The sequence below is a fragment of the Cyanidioschyzon merolae genome, chromosome 14 (genome assembly GCF_000091205.1).
Source record: "Cyanidioschyzon merolae strain 10D DNA, chromosome 14, complete genome".
Lineage (NCBI taxonomy): Eukaryota > Rhodophyta > Bangiophyceae > Cyanidiales > Cyanidiaceae > Cyanidioschyzon > Cyanidioschyzon merolae.
This window is the reverse complement of record NC_010140.1, coordinates 582,111-598,266: the sequence shown is the minus strand read 5'-3', so window position 1 is coordinate 598,266 and position 16,156 is coordinate 582,111. Positions and strand designations below refer to the sequence as shown.

At 55.4% G+C, this 16,156-nt stretch overlaps 4 protein-coding genes and 2 non-coding genes across 6 annotated transcripts, besides 3 other annotated features; 3 read left to right on the top strand and 3 right to left on the bottom strand.

The window, feature by feature from the left end:
* Window positions 1–619: 619 nt before the first annotated feature.
* On the bottom strand, window positions 620–1,306 carry CYME_CMN245C (similar to mutator MutT protein; the record flags this gene model as incomplete). Its single annotated transcript, XM_005537309.1, has 1 exon — window positions 620–1,306. One exon carries the CDS (start codon window positions 1,304–1,306, stop codon window positions 620–622), a length of 687 nt encoding a protein of 228 aa, XP_005537366.1.
* Window positions 816–3,821, top strand: CYME_CMN244T. Its single transcript, XR_002461486.1, has one exon. It is a non-coding gene; the product is annotated as a hypothetical transcript (transcript).
* CYME_CMN243C (propionyl-Coenzyme A carboxylase, alpha subunit, mitochondrial precursor) lies at window positions 1,882–3,900 on the bottom strand (the record flags this gene model as incomplete). The annotated part of the gene is made up of 1 exon (XM_005537308.1): window positions 1,882–3,900. The coding sequence occupies one exon, from the start codon at window positions 3,898–3,900 to the stop codon at window positions 1,882–1,884; it is 2,019 nt and encodes a 672-aa protein (XP_005537365.1).
* Window positions 3,901–8,878: 4,978 nt separating this feature from the next.
* Window positions 8,879–10,634: a sequence feature (possible transcribed region).
* Window positions 9,550–10,133: a sequence feature (possible transcribed region).
* Window positions 10,621–11,115, top strand: CYME_CMN240C (hypothetical protein, conserved; the record flags this gene model as incomplete). The annotated part of the gene is made up of 1 exon (XM_005537307.1): window positions 10,621–11,115. One exon carries the CDS (start codon window positions 10,621–10,623, stop codon window positions 11,113–11,115), a length of 495 nt encoding a protein of 164 aa, XP_005537364.1.
* Window positions 11,116–11,462: 347 nt separating this feature from the next.
* Window positions 11,463–14,385: a sequence feature (possible transcribed region).
* A 266-nt stretch (window positions 14,386–14,651) lies between these two features.
* Window positions 14,652–14,778, top strand: CYME_CMN238R. Its single transcript has 2 exons — window positions 14,652–14,688; window positions 14,721–14,778. It is a non-coding gene; the product is annotated as a tRNA-Arg (tRNA).
* Window positions 14,779–15,229: 451 nt separating this feature from the next.
* CYME_CMN237C (ATP-dependent Clp protease proteolytic subunit) lies at window positions 15,230–16,009 on the bottom strand (the record flags this gene model as incomplete). The annotated part of the gene is made up of 1 exon (XM_005537306.1): window positions 15,230–16,009. The coding sequence occupies one exon, from the start codon at window positions 16,007–16,009 to the stop codon at window positions 15,230–15,232; it is 780 nt and encodes a 259-aa protein (XP_005537363.1).
* Window positions 16,010–16,156: the final 147 nt, after the last annotated feature.

Here is a 16,156-nt window from a genome sequence, read left to right as displayed (position 1 = left end):
ATCTTCTATGTTTCTGTACGTTACCATTCAAAGCGCACATATTCGTGGTGTGATGTTCGCGCTGCCCCTGATCCTGTACGTTTCTGCATGATATCGCTCAAAGCAAACTGCCCTTAATCTTCTATGTTTCTGTACGTTACCATTCAAAGCGCACATATTCGTGGTGTGATGTTCGCGCTGCCCCTGATCCTGTACGTTTCTGCATGATATCGCTCAAAGCAAACTGCCCTTAATCTTCTATGTTTCTGTACGTTACCATCCAAAGCAGACATATTCGTGGTGTGATGTTCGCGGTGCCCCTGATCCTGTATGCTCTTTCGATATCGCACAAAGAAACCGGACCATCGTGCGCGGCGCCCGCCGAGTTCCGTCCGCCATGCTGTTCAGCAGCGTCCAGTGCCCGGGCACTGCGTCGCATCCTACGCTGGAAACAAGGCTGCAGTCGATCGATGATCCTGCCATTCCTGTGTTTTCCCGGTCCATATTCATGTGCAGCAGCAGCAGCAGCAGCAGCATCGATTGGGCATGCTCCAATGACGCCCCGGTTGCATCGCGACAGTCCTTCCGAGGTCTTGCAAAGCGCATCGCTCTGCGGATGCCCGCAACTGTTTTCCAGTGCTCAGCGTCGGTGTCGCTGGTCAAGCCACGCTGCCAGTTGCGCTAACAGATCCGCGTGATCAAACGCAAGGCGAGCACGGCCCTCGTGGCTCTTCAAGAGCGTCTCGACGGCGTACCAGCCGGCGTTGGCGGCATCGTCGCCTGCGCGAGGCTCATGCTGTCCTTCAATATCCAGTTTGTAACATACAGTTACGACATGCTGCCGCGGATCCCTGGAGGGGTGTCCTCGCACCGCCACGAGCTGCGGGTTCTTGGCCTGAATACCACATTCCTCGGCCAACTCGCGAACCACAGCGTCCTGAGGATCCTCGTTGTACTCGACGAAACCACCAGGGAACGCGAGCTTACCCTTGAAAGGTTCTCGAGCACGCGTCACAAGCAGGATCTCGAGTGCCTCCCGCGGTCCACGAAGCACTGCCGCATCAACTGTGAGTGCTGGTGAGCGATAGCGACTGCCGCGAACTTCGTGATCCACCGAAGGGCTCCTTGAGGAAGGACGCTCTCCTGCGACCTCCGCCGGTACCGGCTGTCCACTGCGAAGTGCGCCCAGGAGCGCGTTCAGGCGTCCGCGTAACGCGCTTGCTTCCGGTGGCGGTGGCAGACAATCAATCAAAAACTCAACCTCGTCCAGCGTAAGCACTATTGGGCCACGGTTTGCCCCGCCACGGAGGCGTAAGAAGCGAGCCATGGCCGTAAACGGTCGCCAGAGCGTCGCAAGCAGCAGCACCAGCACACGCTCTCGGAGTCGTTTACCGGTTGGCTCGCGCTGATTGATCCACATGGAAGCGCGGCACTGCGTTGCTTCTGCCACGCAAAGCTGCGCCCGCGTCCGTGTGCGTCAACGCGACACCTCAACAAACGAGACAGTCATACGCGTATCCTGTGAAAGTTTAAACATTCAAGAACTCGGTATCAACCGATGAGCGTGCGGGCACTATAAGTCCTCTGAAGCTGACGCTATCCTCGAGCGTTCCAGGTGTTGCACGGCGTGGTGACTCTCCCAGTGAGGCTCCGCGCACGACAGACCTCACGGTAACGTTTCACGGTCAAAGAGAGTATTCTCCAGTCGAGGGCGGCGGACACCACTGCCAGCTGCTGTACGCGCTGGTAGTTGTCACCTAAGCGGTTCGTTGGCTTTACCTGCGGCCTACTCTGGTTGCGCTGGGTAGCAGGACGTCCCCGAAGGGGTACCAGCAGAGGCCGGCAGCGCACGTACCGCTGTCACTTCTAATGATGCCGCTGCTGGTGGGGCGAAGCACGCCTCTAAGTCGTAAAAGTCGGTAAGGAAAACTCGAGGATGAGGTCACCCTTGCGCAGCACGGTGCCTACAGCGGCGCGAATCGAACCAACGACAAGTGTTTGCGCACCTGGAGGCAAGGATGGAGCGTGGAGCATGTTCCGCATTTTCATGGATTCCAGTATCGCCACCGGCTGCTTTGGCTGAACCTCGTCACCCACGGAAACTAGGACTGCAACGAGTATACCGGGCATGGGCGCATGCAGGGCTCGCCAAGCATTCGCCTCGACTGGCGCTGCTGATACTGGCTTTCGGATGCGCTCCCAAAGCATCAGCTCGTCTTCATCGAAAAGGCGCTGCACAGTGATAGGCATACCGCGAAACAGCAGCCGAGGAGCTCTGCGTGGTGCCATCACGAACAACGGCGACTCGGGCGTGTCCGACAGGGCGTCAAGTCCGTCGCTGTCCTGCAGAGGCAGCGGCGCTGTGGCTCCAGAACTCGCAACCGAACCTGCCACCGTGTCATGCTCCCGGTCAAAGCGCACTAGTCCATATTCGACGGTAAGCGCTGCAATCGGTTTCTTGGTCCCAGGATCGACCTTCATTCGATTTGCCATGAGCTGGAGCGCTCTGCGCGCATCGGACTCGTTGAAATGCAGAGCGTAATCTTTCAGAAAACGGGTAGTGTATATCCCGTTCGCAAAATCTGCATCCTTGGCGACAATATCCCGCAACAGACCTGTTGTGTGCTCGACGCCATCAATGAGCAACGCGTCGAGCGCCAGAGCCAGTCTTCGACGTGCCGCGGTTCTCGTTTCTCCGTGAGCGATCACCTTGGTCAGCAGCGAGTCGAAGAGTGGCGAAACCGAATCGCCCTCATCGTAGCCGCTGTCGACGCGCACCCCAGGTTGCGATACGGGAAGGCGAAACTTGTGCAGGCGACCTGTACTGGGTACCAGTGAGCCCGCAGACCAGCCCTCTGCGCAGATACGCGCCTCCAGGGCCCAGCCTCGCGAGCGCAGCATTCGGCACGTTTCAAACGGTGGATCGTGATCCAACTCGAGTCTGGTGATGTTCTCGGGTTCATCTAGATCGACAACCTGGTTCGATGCCGCCCGAATCATGTGTTCGATGAGGTCTACACCGGTGACCGCCTCACTCACAGCGTGTTCAACCTGGAGTCGCGCGTTCATTTCCAGAAAAAAATGCTCTTTCGTGTGCGCATGCACGAGGAATTCCACTGTCCCCACCGAATCGTACTCGATAGCACGCGCAATTCTGGAGGCATCGTGGAAGAGTCGCCAGCGCAGGCGCTTATCGACGAGCGGACTCGGCGATTCTTCCAGTAGCTTCTGGTTATGGCGCTGGATGCTGCATTCGCGCTCTGGAAAGACAACCAGATTCCCGTGGCGATCACCGAGTATCTGCACCTCAATGTGACGTACTGGCTCGAGGTATTTCTCGAGGAGCAGCCGGGAGTCGCCGAACGCCTGTTTCGCCTCGGCAGCACAGACCTCAAACTGGGTACGCAGCTCCTGTTCGTGGTGGATGACGCGGAGCCCTCGACCGCCGCCTCCGGATGCAGCCTTGAGAACAACCGGGAAGCCCAGCTCTCTGGCAATATAGCCTGCGTGGTCAACATGCTCAAGTGGATCCACGTAACCCGGCACGACAGGGATGCCGAGCGCTTTCACGAACTTTTTCGCTTCAATTTTATCGCTCAGTCGAGCAATGGCACGTGCAGACGGTCCTATAAACGTCATGCCTGCCTGCTGAACGGCATCTGCACAGTCGGCTCTCTCTGCGAGGAAGCCATAACCCGGAAAGACCGCGTCTGCGCGTGCCCTGCGAGCTGCAGCAACGACCTCGCTTATGGAGACGTAGGACTCGATTCGCTGCTTTCGGACTGCTTCTCGAACGTGTGTTCCTGTTTCATCCGCTTTGGTATAAACAACAACAGGCTCGATATTGAGCTTCCGAAGCGTTTTGGCTGCTCGTCGCACAATTTCCCCTCGGTTTGCGATGAGCACTCTCCGAAACGGCATCGAGCCCAGCGCTGCTGCGTTCCAGGTAGCCGCTTCGTCTGGAGACGCCTCAGGAACGCAAGAGACAGCGCAGATGCTCTATGTAGGGTTTTTGTACATTGAATGCCCGTTTCGTGGTCCGTCCGGGTTGCCTGTCTCTGACTATTCCCCGCTGCCGCTTCGCACACGTGTACCCGAGCGTGAAAGCTGTTCTCGGGAGCGCTGCAACGACCTTGCGCGTCCCGCAGTTTCCAAAGGGTCGTTAGGGCGCTCCTCGTCGTCAGATAGGTTACGTGTTACGATCCAGGTACGCGCTTCGTACCGGAAACGCCGGGCCGTCCACAGCGCAAACCAAGTTCTTTGGCCAGCAGGCGGCTACCATTTGCATGCGCTGCACTTTGTCCGGGAACGAGCTCGTTGTAGGTCAATGGACGTTCTCCAGGATACACGGAGGTTGGCAGTTGCGGGGTCATCGAACTTACCTTATACGCGAGGATTTCCAGGTTCCAGCTCTAGTGCAGAAGCTCCGCATGCACTTGCTTCTTCTGGAGCAAGACTGAGGAGTCTCAGCGGGTGCTCCCCTGAATCCATGGGCGTTGGCAGGCGCCGAGGAGGCATTTGCACTAGACTACTTCGGCGAAAACTTCGACTTCAATATATTCCCGATTGCATTCAGTCAGAAGGAGGTGTGCTGTTCGACCTATTTCGTCGAAAGAGGTAGAACGCTTCCGAAAAATCGAACGGACCTGGTCTCTCAGAGAGAACGGGATACCAACGGTTGGGATTCACTGGCATTGTAGGCGCAGAAGTTAGAGCGAAAACGTTGTGGTATTGCAAGTAGATGTCATTTTGGGGGGCGGGAGGTCTATGTTGAAGAAAGCGCAGCAGGGAAAACGCAACTCGCTCCTGGATTCTCATAGGATGTCTCTGGACTAGGTACTCAACACGCTTAGAAAAGTGCACAGTGTTGCATCGATCCGGGCAAGCACGAAAATCTCCACATGGCTATCGAATGCGTCCGGTTTGTATATTTGCGACGGCTGGAAACGGGCACTGGGCAGCAGGTTCCGGAACGGTCTCCAAATCCTGCCATACAACGTCATATCGATACCAGAATTCCTGATTAGAGGATGTTGTACTCACGCAAGCTATGACCTGAACCATCCGCCTCCTCCGCGTGCGGCTCATTCGCAATCAGGCACTCGCTGACGTCGACCCACGTCCATCGGTTCCGCATGCCTGTTAAAAAGCACAGTGAAAGATTCAAGTCCCGCACCCTTGACTGCGCTTTAGAGAACATATTCAAAGGTATACTGCGCTCGGGCCGCTCTTACACCTGGATGACGCGTCTACGTAGAAGCTTCCTACAAGACAGCAGTAGACATCTGCGCATACAGTTGTATTCTTCCCAGTCGTCGCAGAGGTTGTCTCCGTCCTCAGTATCATTTCTTTTTCTGCTCGAAGGGGCTAACTGCGGATTCGCTCACTTGCTTCTTGCCCTGCGGTGCGGCCCGTCGTCAATTGTCCGGTTCACCGAGCGCTCTATCCGTCCAGGGACGCTACGGCCTACGCGACCGCACTGCTGCACGCCTATACTCCGCGATACGGGACTCAAGGCCCGGGGCGTGCGTCGGGGCACCACCAGCGGGCTGGCATCTCTGTGCCCAGCTCGAGCTTCGCACCCAGGAAGCCCGCTGTGATCCTAACAGCAAAAACGACCCAACTGTCGCTTCAGCTGACGACCATGCGTCTGAAATACAAGAGTCTATGATGAATGCCTCGGCCGTAGGAAGGCTACTGCGTACGCAAAATCTGCATATGGAGGCAGCACATGGTAGAAACGTTGTCCAGCGCTCTTCCGAGGCAATGCAGATCACACGCCACGAGGCCGATCGCCGAGATGCTTTGTAGAGCGAGCGGATACGGTTAATGCTCTTCAATAGACAATAGTCTTCTCATATTCACTTCAACAGTAACCTTATAGAGAAAAGTATGGTGAGCAATACTGCAGCGGCTTCGGCTGTGGAAGGCAGGCGACGTGGGCGTTTCTGGGTCCTCTTGCCGCTCCTTTCTAGTTTTCTCTTCTACAGCGTTGTTTATGTTGAAAGCAGCTCGTGTGTGTTCACCTGTGGAGGGTCACCTGCTCGTTCCCGCGAAGTTGGATCCTGCCTCAGCGACTGTCTCCCATCGAATCTTTGCGCTAGCGGAAAGTCGTTTTCAGGCCTGTGTTTAAGCTCAGAGGGAAACGGAAGCGTATACCTGAGTTTGCAGGGATCGCTGGACGCTGCGCTCAGCACCGGGACGTCACATTGCCCAGGGAGCGTGCACACCATATTTTCCCTCGACAGTTTAAAGATTAAACCCGGGAAGCTCTGTCTCGAGCGCTGCTGCGACAAAGAGGTCACGTTGGCGGCCACCGCGGTGGATATTTTGCTGGGGTCGTACGAGCTAACGGCTGACGGGACGCTGGGTGCGCTGCTGCCGGAGACATGCGATGCAGCCACCAATCTTTATTATGCGTTTGCAGGTCAAAGCACGGTCAATGGTCAAGATATGAATCAGTCGTTGGTTGTGTTGTACAAGCCGCAGCTCGCGGCTTCCTGTGTCTACACGCTCCCAGCATTGGTTGCCGCTTCCTAGCCATCTCCCACGATCTCGGCACCGTAGCCGGCTCTACGCTACACGTCCACGGATGCAACATCCGTAGCATCTTGAGCGAGGTCAAGGACGAAGCACTGTCATCGGAGCAGATTGAATAACCAGTGTTGGTGCTCGGGTGTTGGCGCCTGTGTGTGCGCTAAGTTGGGAATGCCTTACCGACGGACTCGCAAGTGAAAAAATTCCCTCCGAGGGAGACAGCGCCCAGTTCCAGAGGAGCGTTCGATTGCGGCTGGGAAGGATCCAACCAGCGTGATGATCCCCGGCTTGCATTGTTGGGCTCTGTAGCGCTGACCCCATCGATGAAAAATGATGTCGGATCGGGGCGTGTCTCGTGCGCGGGTTTTTCCAAAAGCGCAATACCCATAGCCCCCGGGGGCGAGGCACGAGTGCTACCACTGGACTGCCGGCTTCCGCTCCTCGCTGCATGATATGTCGAAGGCGGGGCTTTGGCCCTGGATCACGTTCGCTGCATCGCGAAGCGACAATCATGCGGGTGTGAGAAGAAGACCATTCGGCATTATCGGTCAGGGTATCGGAGAACCATTTTGGAGCTGGGCATGGGTAGCGCTTGCGTCGCATACACCGCTGCAGCTGGTGTCCGCGGATTTCTCGGCATCTAAGGCATCGCGGGATCGATGGAGCCTCCGCTTCCATCGGCTAGATCGAACTGGAATGCACGGGACATGGAAGCGATACAAGAAGAACGGCGACCTATGCTCTGCGCCCGTATAAAATTAAAAGAGAACGCTGAACTGCAGGCTATTTTCCCGCCTTTTGATTTTTCCGAGGTTTTTTTTTCTGGAGATGTGCATGCTCGACATTCGACGTGCAGCAGTAAAGGCGTACCGTTTCAGAGGTCGTTTACGGAATCTGTGACTTGCTTTCGGAGCGGCGCGTTCGGGTCTACCGCGCTTGGCACTCGGAACGTCACCTGTAGCAACATGACTCGGTATGCACACGAACAAGCGCTCGCGGAATAACAGATATGATTATCCTTTTCAGACGCGTAAGACTGCAGCATTTGCCTTGCCTTGCGTGCAGCATGCTCGAATCGCACACATTCTTCAGGTTTTGGATCAGTCGATCCCGAGGCAACTGACGGGCGCTGCCATTCGCGCCACTTTCATACGGAAAGCGGAATCATGGGTGTCGTCGCTTGACGACTACTTCGAGCGCTCATGCCTCAAGTTCACAGAACATGTCACGTCAAGTAATCGACTCCGTTTTGGAAGACAAATGCTCCCCGCTTCGAGATCATCGACGGAACCGCGTTCGACAAGAACATCATACCTCAAAGCGGATATGCGCTGGGACGCTGTGGTTGCTTCTATTTGCATGGAAAAGTGTCTGGGACACACCGAGTTGCGTCATCGTAGCGATCGCTTCCAGTGGGGCATGCGTCATCGCTTAGCACGAAGGGATCGGAGACTGATCGGAATTTCTCGACTCCATCTCCAGCCTGGATATTTCTTCGAGGACTTGTTTCATCGTAAACAACATCGTTTGCCGCCAATACCCCACTGAACGGAGCAGTGACCGCTCACGCGTGGGCTGCGGACACTGTACTCGTCGACGAGATCGTCCAGAACAAGCCTTGTGATCGCTGGGTACGGTACCGAGCACAGCACCAGAGCAAGGCGTCGACGGGCGCCTGCTGGACACGTCAGGTGTACGTACTGGTCGATGATGCAACCGTCCACGTGCCACAGCGCGGATCTCGGAGGGGACGGTCTGGTGGCCATACGAAAACACCTGACCTCAGTCATTTGTCACAGCTGCAAAGCGCGCACCGAGGCTGTAAACGCAGAAAAAGAACACTGCAAGCGCAGTGCTGATCGCAACATTCGTATGAGCCTGGTATGCGTCGGCAACAGCCGGAGGCGGAGAAACCGGGACCTGCACGCTACCATCAATATTTGTCGTCCAAAGGCGACAGAACTGGACGCAGATGCATCAAGACCAGTGTATTGGAATCCGGATATACGGGCGACAGAGAGGACACACACACACACACACTGAAACAGTCATCGACGAAAAACGCGTGCAAACGCTTCTGTCGATGACACTTGCAAGGCATCCAAACGTTAGCGTCTATACCCAAGTTAGCAAAGCAGACCTATTCGATTTTTTTGGTTGATATTTATATTCTGGCAGCAACATCGCATCTGAAGAATCCCACTGAATGTATCGATCTCGCAACACCATGATTCGTGGCGTTTTCCACTGAACGCGCATCCTAAACAGATGCGTCACACAGATGAGGATGCTATTGCCGGTTTCATACGATCGAGTACGTACTCTTGGCTGACGATTACCTTGTCTTGGTTTTCTGATGAACCCCTGCAGTCCAAAACTTTACAACTTACCTTGGAAGAAAGATGCGGTCAGTTCCGGGACAAGGTCCGGAGCTCGCCTTCACCCACTCTTTCTCTGTACACTGCTGACGTTGGTGCTCCTAAACTGTCTGCCTCAAAGCTGCAGTGCGTTGGACCTGTGCACGTACGTCTGCGGGACGACAGAGAACGCACATATCGTGAGTGACTGCAGCACTGAGTGCACTGTGGAAACCCTCTGTGGGGGACGAGGCTTCGGGCTCGCCGTGTGTGAGAACGCAGCAGGCAGCACCGCAGGGATATCGGTGCGGGCAGAGCAGGCGCGCGAGACGGGAGCCCCCTCGAGCGGGTGTGCTTCGCACTTGCTAGCGTACATCAACGCGACCGCACTCGTTCCGACGGTAAAACTCTGTCCAGGGACTTGTTGCGACTTGGATATTCCGATTGTGTCTGAGAACTTTCAGTTCCATTCGGTGAGTTTCAATATCACGGCGACGAACGCGATCCTGGCTTTCCTTCCCAGGAACTGTAGCAGGGGTCAAACGTTTGCCTTTTTCATTCCAACCGTCAGCAACGTGAGCATCAACGGGGTCGCGTCGACCACCGCTCTTATGAGCGTCACAGGCACTGATCCGGAGCAGGTGTGCATTTATGGACTGTGATCCGCGTCTGCCGGGCCGTGCCTTGGAATGCGACAGTTCGCACGCCGAGAGCGCACGACGCTGGAGCGAACAAAGTATTCAATGAAAGTACAAACTGGTCTCAGATTTGAAGACGTACAGCCCGCAGACTCGCTTGTACTTGACCGGAATCGTTGCTAGAGGAGCTAGGGATGTCTCCGAGAATGGACAACGTTGCAACTCGGCGTTCGACATGCGACAACTGTTTCCCGTGTTTTCAAGCAAACCGTCTCCAGAAGCGTCCGAGCTGGACGGCGAATTGTAGCCACCGGAATCACGGATATATCCGAGGGTTGAACGCATTCCAGCCTGGCCTTCGATAGGCATGGCACGCTCCATATAGGCAACACGTAAATGTGGCCGGTCAGGCGGGCTTTGCGCCAGTCGGCGACGAGGCTCGAGCCCGACCACCATGCGAGTCCCAGTAATGGAGAGGGCGCAACCTCAGAGTCGAACTGGCACTCTCAAAACACTCATTGCACGCAGTTGAAAGAGAGGAGCGCGCAGTCATTAGGACTCGCTGCCTCAGTCGATAACAAGCAGAGCTCATGCCCAGAGAACTGCTGCTTCGTACGGCTCTGTCCTGACCAGGGATCTAAACTCGATGCGACGACGCTGATGTTCGTATCATTGCTAGGAATGAAAATTACGGGTTGCGCTGCAAGGTACATGTTTGTTTCCCGCATCCTATACAACTGAGGCTATCCACGACTGAAAGCTGCGTGCACGAAGCCAAGGCGATCCTGTGCCGCTCCGCTGAAACCAGCGTCTGCGTGAAGGCTTAGCGTCCACGGCGACGCATTTGCTGTGGATACATTTCAACGCTAGACTGAGTCAGAATGTTCATACGCTTTGCCTGGTAGCCGGCGGCTAGAGCATCCGCAGGCGAGGCTTCCGCGGGCCCCCGGCTACGCTGCACCGTTTCAGGCGTTCCAGCGAACGACTCGCGTCCAAGGACACTGATTGCCCAATACGAGCAGTGTTTTTCGTCTTGATCCTAGGCGACGAGGAGTGCTGGCGTTTTTCGGGAACTATACAAAAGTGTTACTGAAGTAAATGGATTCACTATGGGCAGCTTTATACCTCCGATAAACTTTAGCTGGGTCGAGGAGGACCTCTACCGCTCGGGGGTGCCAAACGAGCTAAACTACCCGTTCCTGGAAAAGTTGAACTTGCGCAAGGTGCTATACCTCTCACCGGATGAGCTCCCGCCGCAGTTTCTCAATTTTCTAGACGATCACGACATCGAACTCGTTCCTGTTGGCTGGGACAGCGATCAGACACCTTGGATGCCGATCTCTGAAGAGGTTGTGCTCGCTGCGCTGGACGTTATTCTGGACACGGAAAACTACCCGCTCCACGTTATGTGTAACCTTGGTCGACATCGGACGGGAACCGTGATAGGTTGCTTGCGCAAGCTCCAGCAGTGGAACTTGACCTCTGTTCTGGAGGAGTATCGCCGATACGTCGGAGGAAAAGTGCGCCTTCTCAACGAACAGTTCATTGAACTCTTCGATGTCGACCTCGTGCGGATACCGGAAAATCCACCAGCCTGGCTGTAAGGCTCTCTAAAAAGCCCCGCGGCTTGAGCGTACCGTTCACGAATCCCGCAAAGCTGTCATCTGTGGACTGGGATCGTGTTTCCGTCGTGCCTCGTGGTACAGGGTGCAGCGTTGTTTCACATGGGATGAGGGTGCAGCGCACGGCCTCACAGCACTGCCGCCGTCGAAACGCGGGCAGGAATGTGTCCAAAACACGCGGGCTCGGGAAGGTCCACCCACGACCAGCACCCGCAACCCGTGGAATACTCAGAGCAGTGAATTCTGGAGCAGGTATGCAAACATTACTTTTTTGTTCGTTTTTCTCGCAGGCATTCGACAAAAAAAGTGGATCTAGTAGACTGAAGAATGGTCGTGGAAAGACGTGATGCTGTCACCACTAGCTTGCAGTAAACGGCCTTACGATGACAAGCTAGTCACGCTGTTGTCAGCAGGTGCATGAACCAGCCCGCTCGTTGTCCTTACCCTGAACGTCGTGCACCCGATACGGAACTTAAAGTCCGTCGTAACGACTGCCTCCTCGTCAATCCATTCCACTTCATACATTCTCCATGAAATACTGCGAAAGAAGCACCGGAATGGCACGTTTTCGTACAGTTCGTACGGACGGTGATGAAGACACGGATGAGCCAAGAAAAAAGCACTCGTCTTTGCGAGATCATCGTGCATTCGATGACTTGCGATCGATTTCGTACTGGAACGCGAAAGCTTGGTAAAGGAGCGACAGTTTTCGTTTCACTCGACGAGACATGTCTCGGGAAAAAATGGTAGGCCTGCATGTAGGTGCTCCGGGAGAGGCAAACCGCTGTTCGTAGAGATGAGATCAAGGAATACGCAACTCGGATTCGGGTCGAACTGGTGTTCGTGCCAGACTGTTCTCCCTGGTTCGATCCATTCGAAGGCGTGCTCTCTGTCGCCAGACACCATTTGCCGCCCATGGACCAACAGACCAATCGTTCGCCTCCGCGGCACAAAAAAGGATGCAGCACGTCACCAGGGATTGCGGAGCTTCCAATTTGAGGAAGGCTCGCTTCGCTTCACTCTCCTTGACAAACATCTCGTTGCGAAACTGTTTGTATGGGGTCTGGACGAAGGACAGCGAGCTGCCCTCCTTCCTCTGGAATTTGTCAATCAAAGACTCTTGCGACGATGTAACGGATGATCTGGACAGAAGGCGCAATACGGACTGATAGTAAGATCCAGGATTTGTGCACATTCTTCCCAGCAAATGTGACACGTCGCTCCGCCTCCTTTGCGATCGGAACTCGTACGGCGCATATGCCAAAAAGTATCAAACCAAGCCCACAACTCAAAAATGTGTTTGGGTTAATGATGACCGGATTACAAGGCGCACATTGCTGGCGTTGTACTTTCGCCTTACTGACCCCGGAAACTGGGTACTGATGGAAGCGCCCCGTCGGGTGTCGATCAAGGCAAATAGCGAGCTGGCGGTGGCGAACGAGATCGAAATGGTAGCGCATTTCGAAGAGAGGTACCAGTGAGAACGACAATTTCTTCAGAGCGTCCAGGCTCGCCGCATTGCCCTCGGCCGCGGACCGACAAGCGTTGTATCCAAAAGATGGCAAGGACGTGATATCCGCCTTGCGTGCATCTTGCACTACTGCTCGCCTCTGAATAGATGCCTCGTCAGCAAAACAGATGCGCTCCCGGAATCCGAGCGCCCTCGCTTCCTGAGGCGTCTATTCGACATGGTTTGCATCTATGAGATGCAGGCTAATCATATCAATAGAGACCGTTCAGTACTGTATGGTCCCATCGGAGGGTCACGCCCAGTCTTTGCGAGCGTCTGTGCAGCATTTGAACAACTTCACGGAGGGCATTGGCGAAACCCGTCCAAGATTTCTCGTTTGCAGGACAGAAATGGAAAGGAGTTCACAAGGGTTTCGATGTCTGACGGGATATCAGTGTAGATGCACTTGGTAGATCCGAGGCCCTGTCAGGCAAAGAGATGCATTTCGAAATGGTCAAGGTAGATGGAGTGAAGGCTTCGTGATGGGCGTCGCATCCGGTCTGCAGTGCGTCGCGGCCGTCGCCGTACCTCTACATCATCAGGACGTAGCCAAATACCTGAACAAAAACCTGATGGCGCTGACCAAATTTTCCGGGACTTTGTGATCATCAAGAATCGGGCAAGATAAACCCCATTCTGCGTATCAACAAGTGGAATGGCGGCGCGCCAGGGCCCATCTCAACGCTCAGAGCATCGTACCGAGCAGCATGGCACACTGTGCACGCGTCTCTCCGAGAATACATGGGCGTCCAAACGGCTCACGCTGATGACCTCTGACAGCACTGTACGAAAGCTTGCTGGAGTCGCAACTGGTCTCGGTGGTATGCAGGCAAGATGCATGCATTCACCAAATCCCTCAATGGGGCGAATTACGAAATCACCGATGAATCGCGCTGTTTGGGGGTGGTCCATGCCGCTCGATGTGCCGTAACGCGGAATGGCTGCACTTGCGCTCCTTCGACGGGAACGTATACAACAATGGTGCCGGGATCGACGCTGCACGATTCCTGTCGATGCGCTGCCTACGAGACACAAGCATCACGAGCACGGACGAACGCTATAACGGATTGGGAATGAGAGGATGACGCAGACCCGGATGCACGATATGGTGCACGGTAAGCTGAACGAGCGTCAGATGGAGAGGCAATCGAAGGCGAGCGGCCTGCAGTGGTGTGATTCCTGCGGAAAGAAAGCGCGCGTGCACCCTCTGTATCAAGACTTGAACGCCGCAATGAACATCCGGAAATGCCTCATGCTTCGGAAGAATCCGGTGGTTTGCGTCGAAGGAACTTTCGACGGAATCGTTTAGTGATCAGCGTGGGCATTGCTGAAACGCGGAAGACTTTTGATGAAAAAAATCAGGAGCCAGGACAAGTGGAAATGGATTCTCGCCAGGATCGAGGCGATGGCATCATAAGATTCAAAACTCAAGCTAGGCTAGAGCACCTTCATATATATACACCAGGGTAGGTTTTTCCGGGCAATTCCTGAACGATAACGGAGTAGCGTCATTCGATAGGACAGCGCATACTCGTGTGACGCGATCCCGCGCATCCTCTGTCCGTAAGGCACACAATTTTCCTTACTTGAAAAGCGACCGAGCCAGTTTCTACATATCTACCCCGAAAGCTACTCCTGCAGTCCTGAATGACGGCAAACATAGCGACTGCAGCAAGCATCGCTCATCCAACAGGCTCACTTACGGTGCTACAGGTGCGCCCGACCCGACCTGACTCCCTACTGCAGGCTCCAGAGCGCGCTCCGCCACCGCTACCCTATCCAGATCCGGGCGCCGCAATCGCGTGGTGGCCGCGCGCGCCTCCGGTGCCCCAGCGCCAGCCCCAAATCACAGACACGGAAGGGCGGCGACCGCTGGGGTCACACGCCGTGCGCGCCAACAGTAGCAATCGCTTTATATGCAATTTCCTGCATGGTCTCTCTGTGCTCCCGACGGAATCGCGTCTGCATAGATCATCGCAGATGTCTTTCGTCTAGGGCGCGTGCGCACACGGTGGTGGCCAAGTGGATAAGGCGTCTGCCTACGGACCGGCTAGCGACCCGTCGCTGGACGGCAGCGAGCAGAAGATGGTGCGGTACGCGCGCCTTCCGTGTGGGTTCGACCCCCATCCACCGTGGTTTTTTGCCAGGCACGAAAAGCCACAGGCCGCCGAACTCCCAAAATCGTAAACGGCACAAGCCCAAACAGACTCTACCCAACAACAACCTCGATCGCCGGTAAGGTGCAGCGACCCCGCCCGGATGCGTGCAACACCAGTACCCTGGCCGGGCTCGCTCGCTGGAGCACCTTCTCCGAAACGCAACCCCCGTTGTGGATCGACGGGCGGAAGCGGCCGGTGCGTGCGTCGCAGCGACACGGCAGACACGAGCCCGCTGCATTCGCGCCGGACAACGACTAGACAATACTTGAGCAAGAACGCCTTTCACTTTACGATGCCGTGCGGATACGGCTTCCCGCTGACGACCCTCGGACGCGATCAACGTTGGTACTTAGATCTGAAACCTACTGCAGCCTTGGTGGCCAAAGTAAACAACAAATCCTCCAAACTGGCAAGCAGGCGCAACCCCTCAGTACACCAGCGATGGTTTCTTCGGATACGGGAGCATGTTCTTCGTTTTCACGACCTCGTCAATCAAACCATAGGCTACCGCCTCCTCGGCATTCATGAAAAAGTCACGATCAGTGTCCCGTTCAATTTCTTCCACCGCCTTGCCTGTCTGCGCTGCCATGATCTGATTAATTAGATCCCGCACGTAGAGAATCTCGCGTGCCTGAATTTCAATATCCATGGCTTGACCTTGCGCCCCACCGAGCGGCTGGTGAATCATGATGCGCGCATGCGGCAACGCCCGACGTTTGCCTTTAGCCCCGGCACACAGCAGGAACGCACCCATCGACGCCGCGGTTCCGAAACAGACCGTCGCAACATCGCACGGTACGTACATCATGGTGTCGTACAGCGCAAGTCCAGCGGACACCGAGCCTCCCGGTGAGTTAATATAGAGCGTAATATCCTCCTCTGGGTTCTCCTGTGCCAAAAACAACATCTGCGCGACGAGCTGGTTGCAAACCTCATCATTCACTTGAGTACCTAAAAGCAGCTTGCGATCCTTCGCCAAGCGAGAGTAAATGTCAAGCGTACCCTGGTCCGTTGCAACCTGGGGCACCGGGATCGAAGGCATCCGACGCGGCGACGGATCCCGTCGACCCGGCTCGTCGGGTTCGTCCGGGTTATCTGGAGCCATAATCCAAGTTGCCATTTTCAGCGAACGCGCCGACCGTCGACGGCTACAGCAGACCCTGCTCGGTTGCACGCGCAACTGCGAAAACGCTTGCGCCACGAACATTCTTTGTGGTTTTTTTCTCAAACACGTGAAATAGATGCCCCGCCAAAAAAGTCCCACTGCGCACGCCTAGTCGATCAAAGGGACTCGTATTCCCTAAGAAAGATTCTGTGGTAGAGTGTGCCTCGGAACGTCGTTTTGTGGACGAGG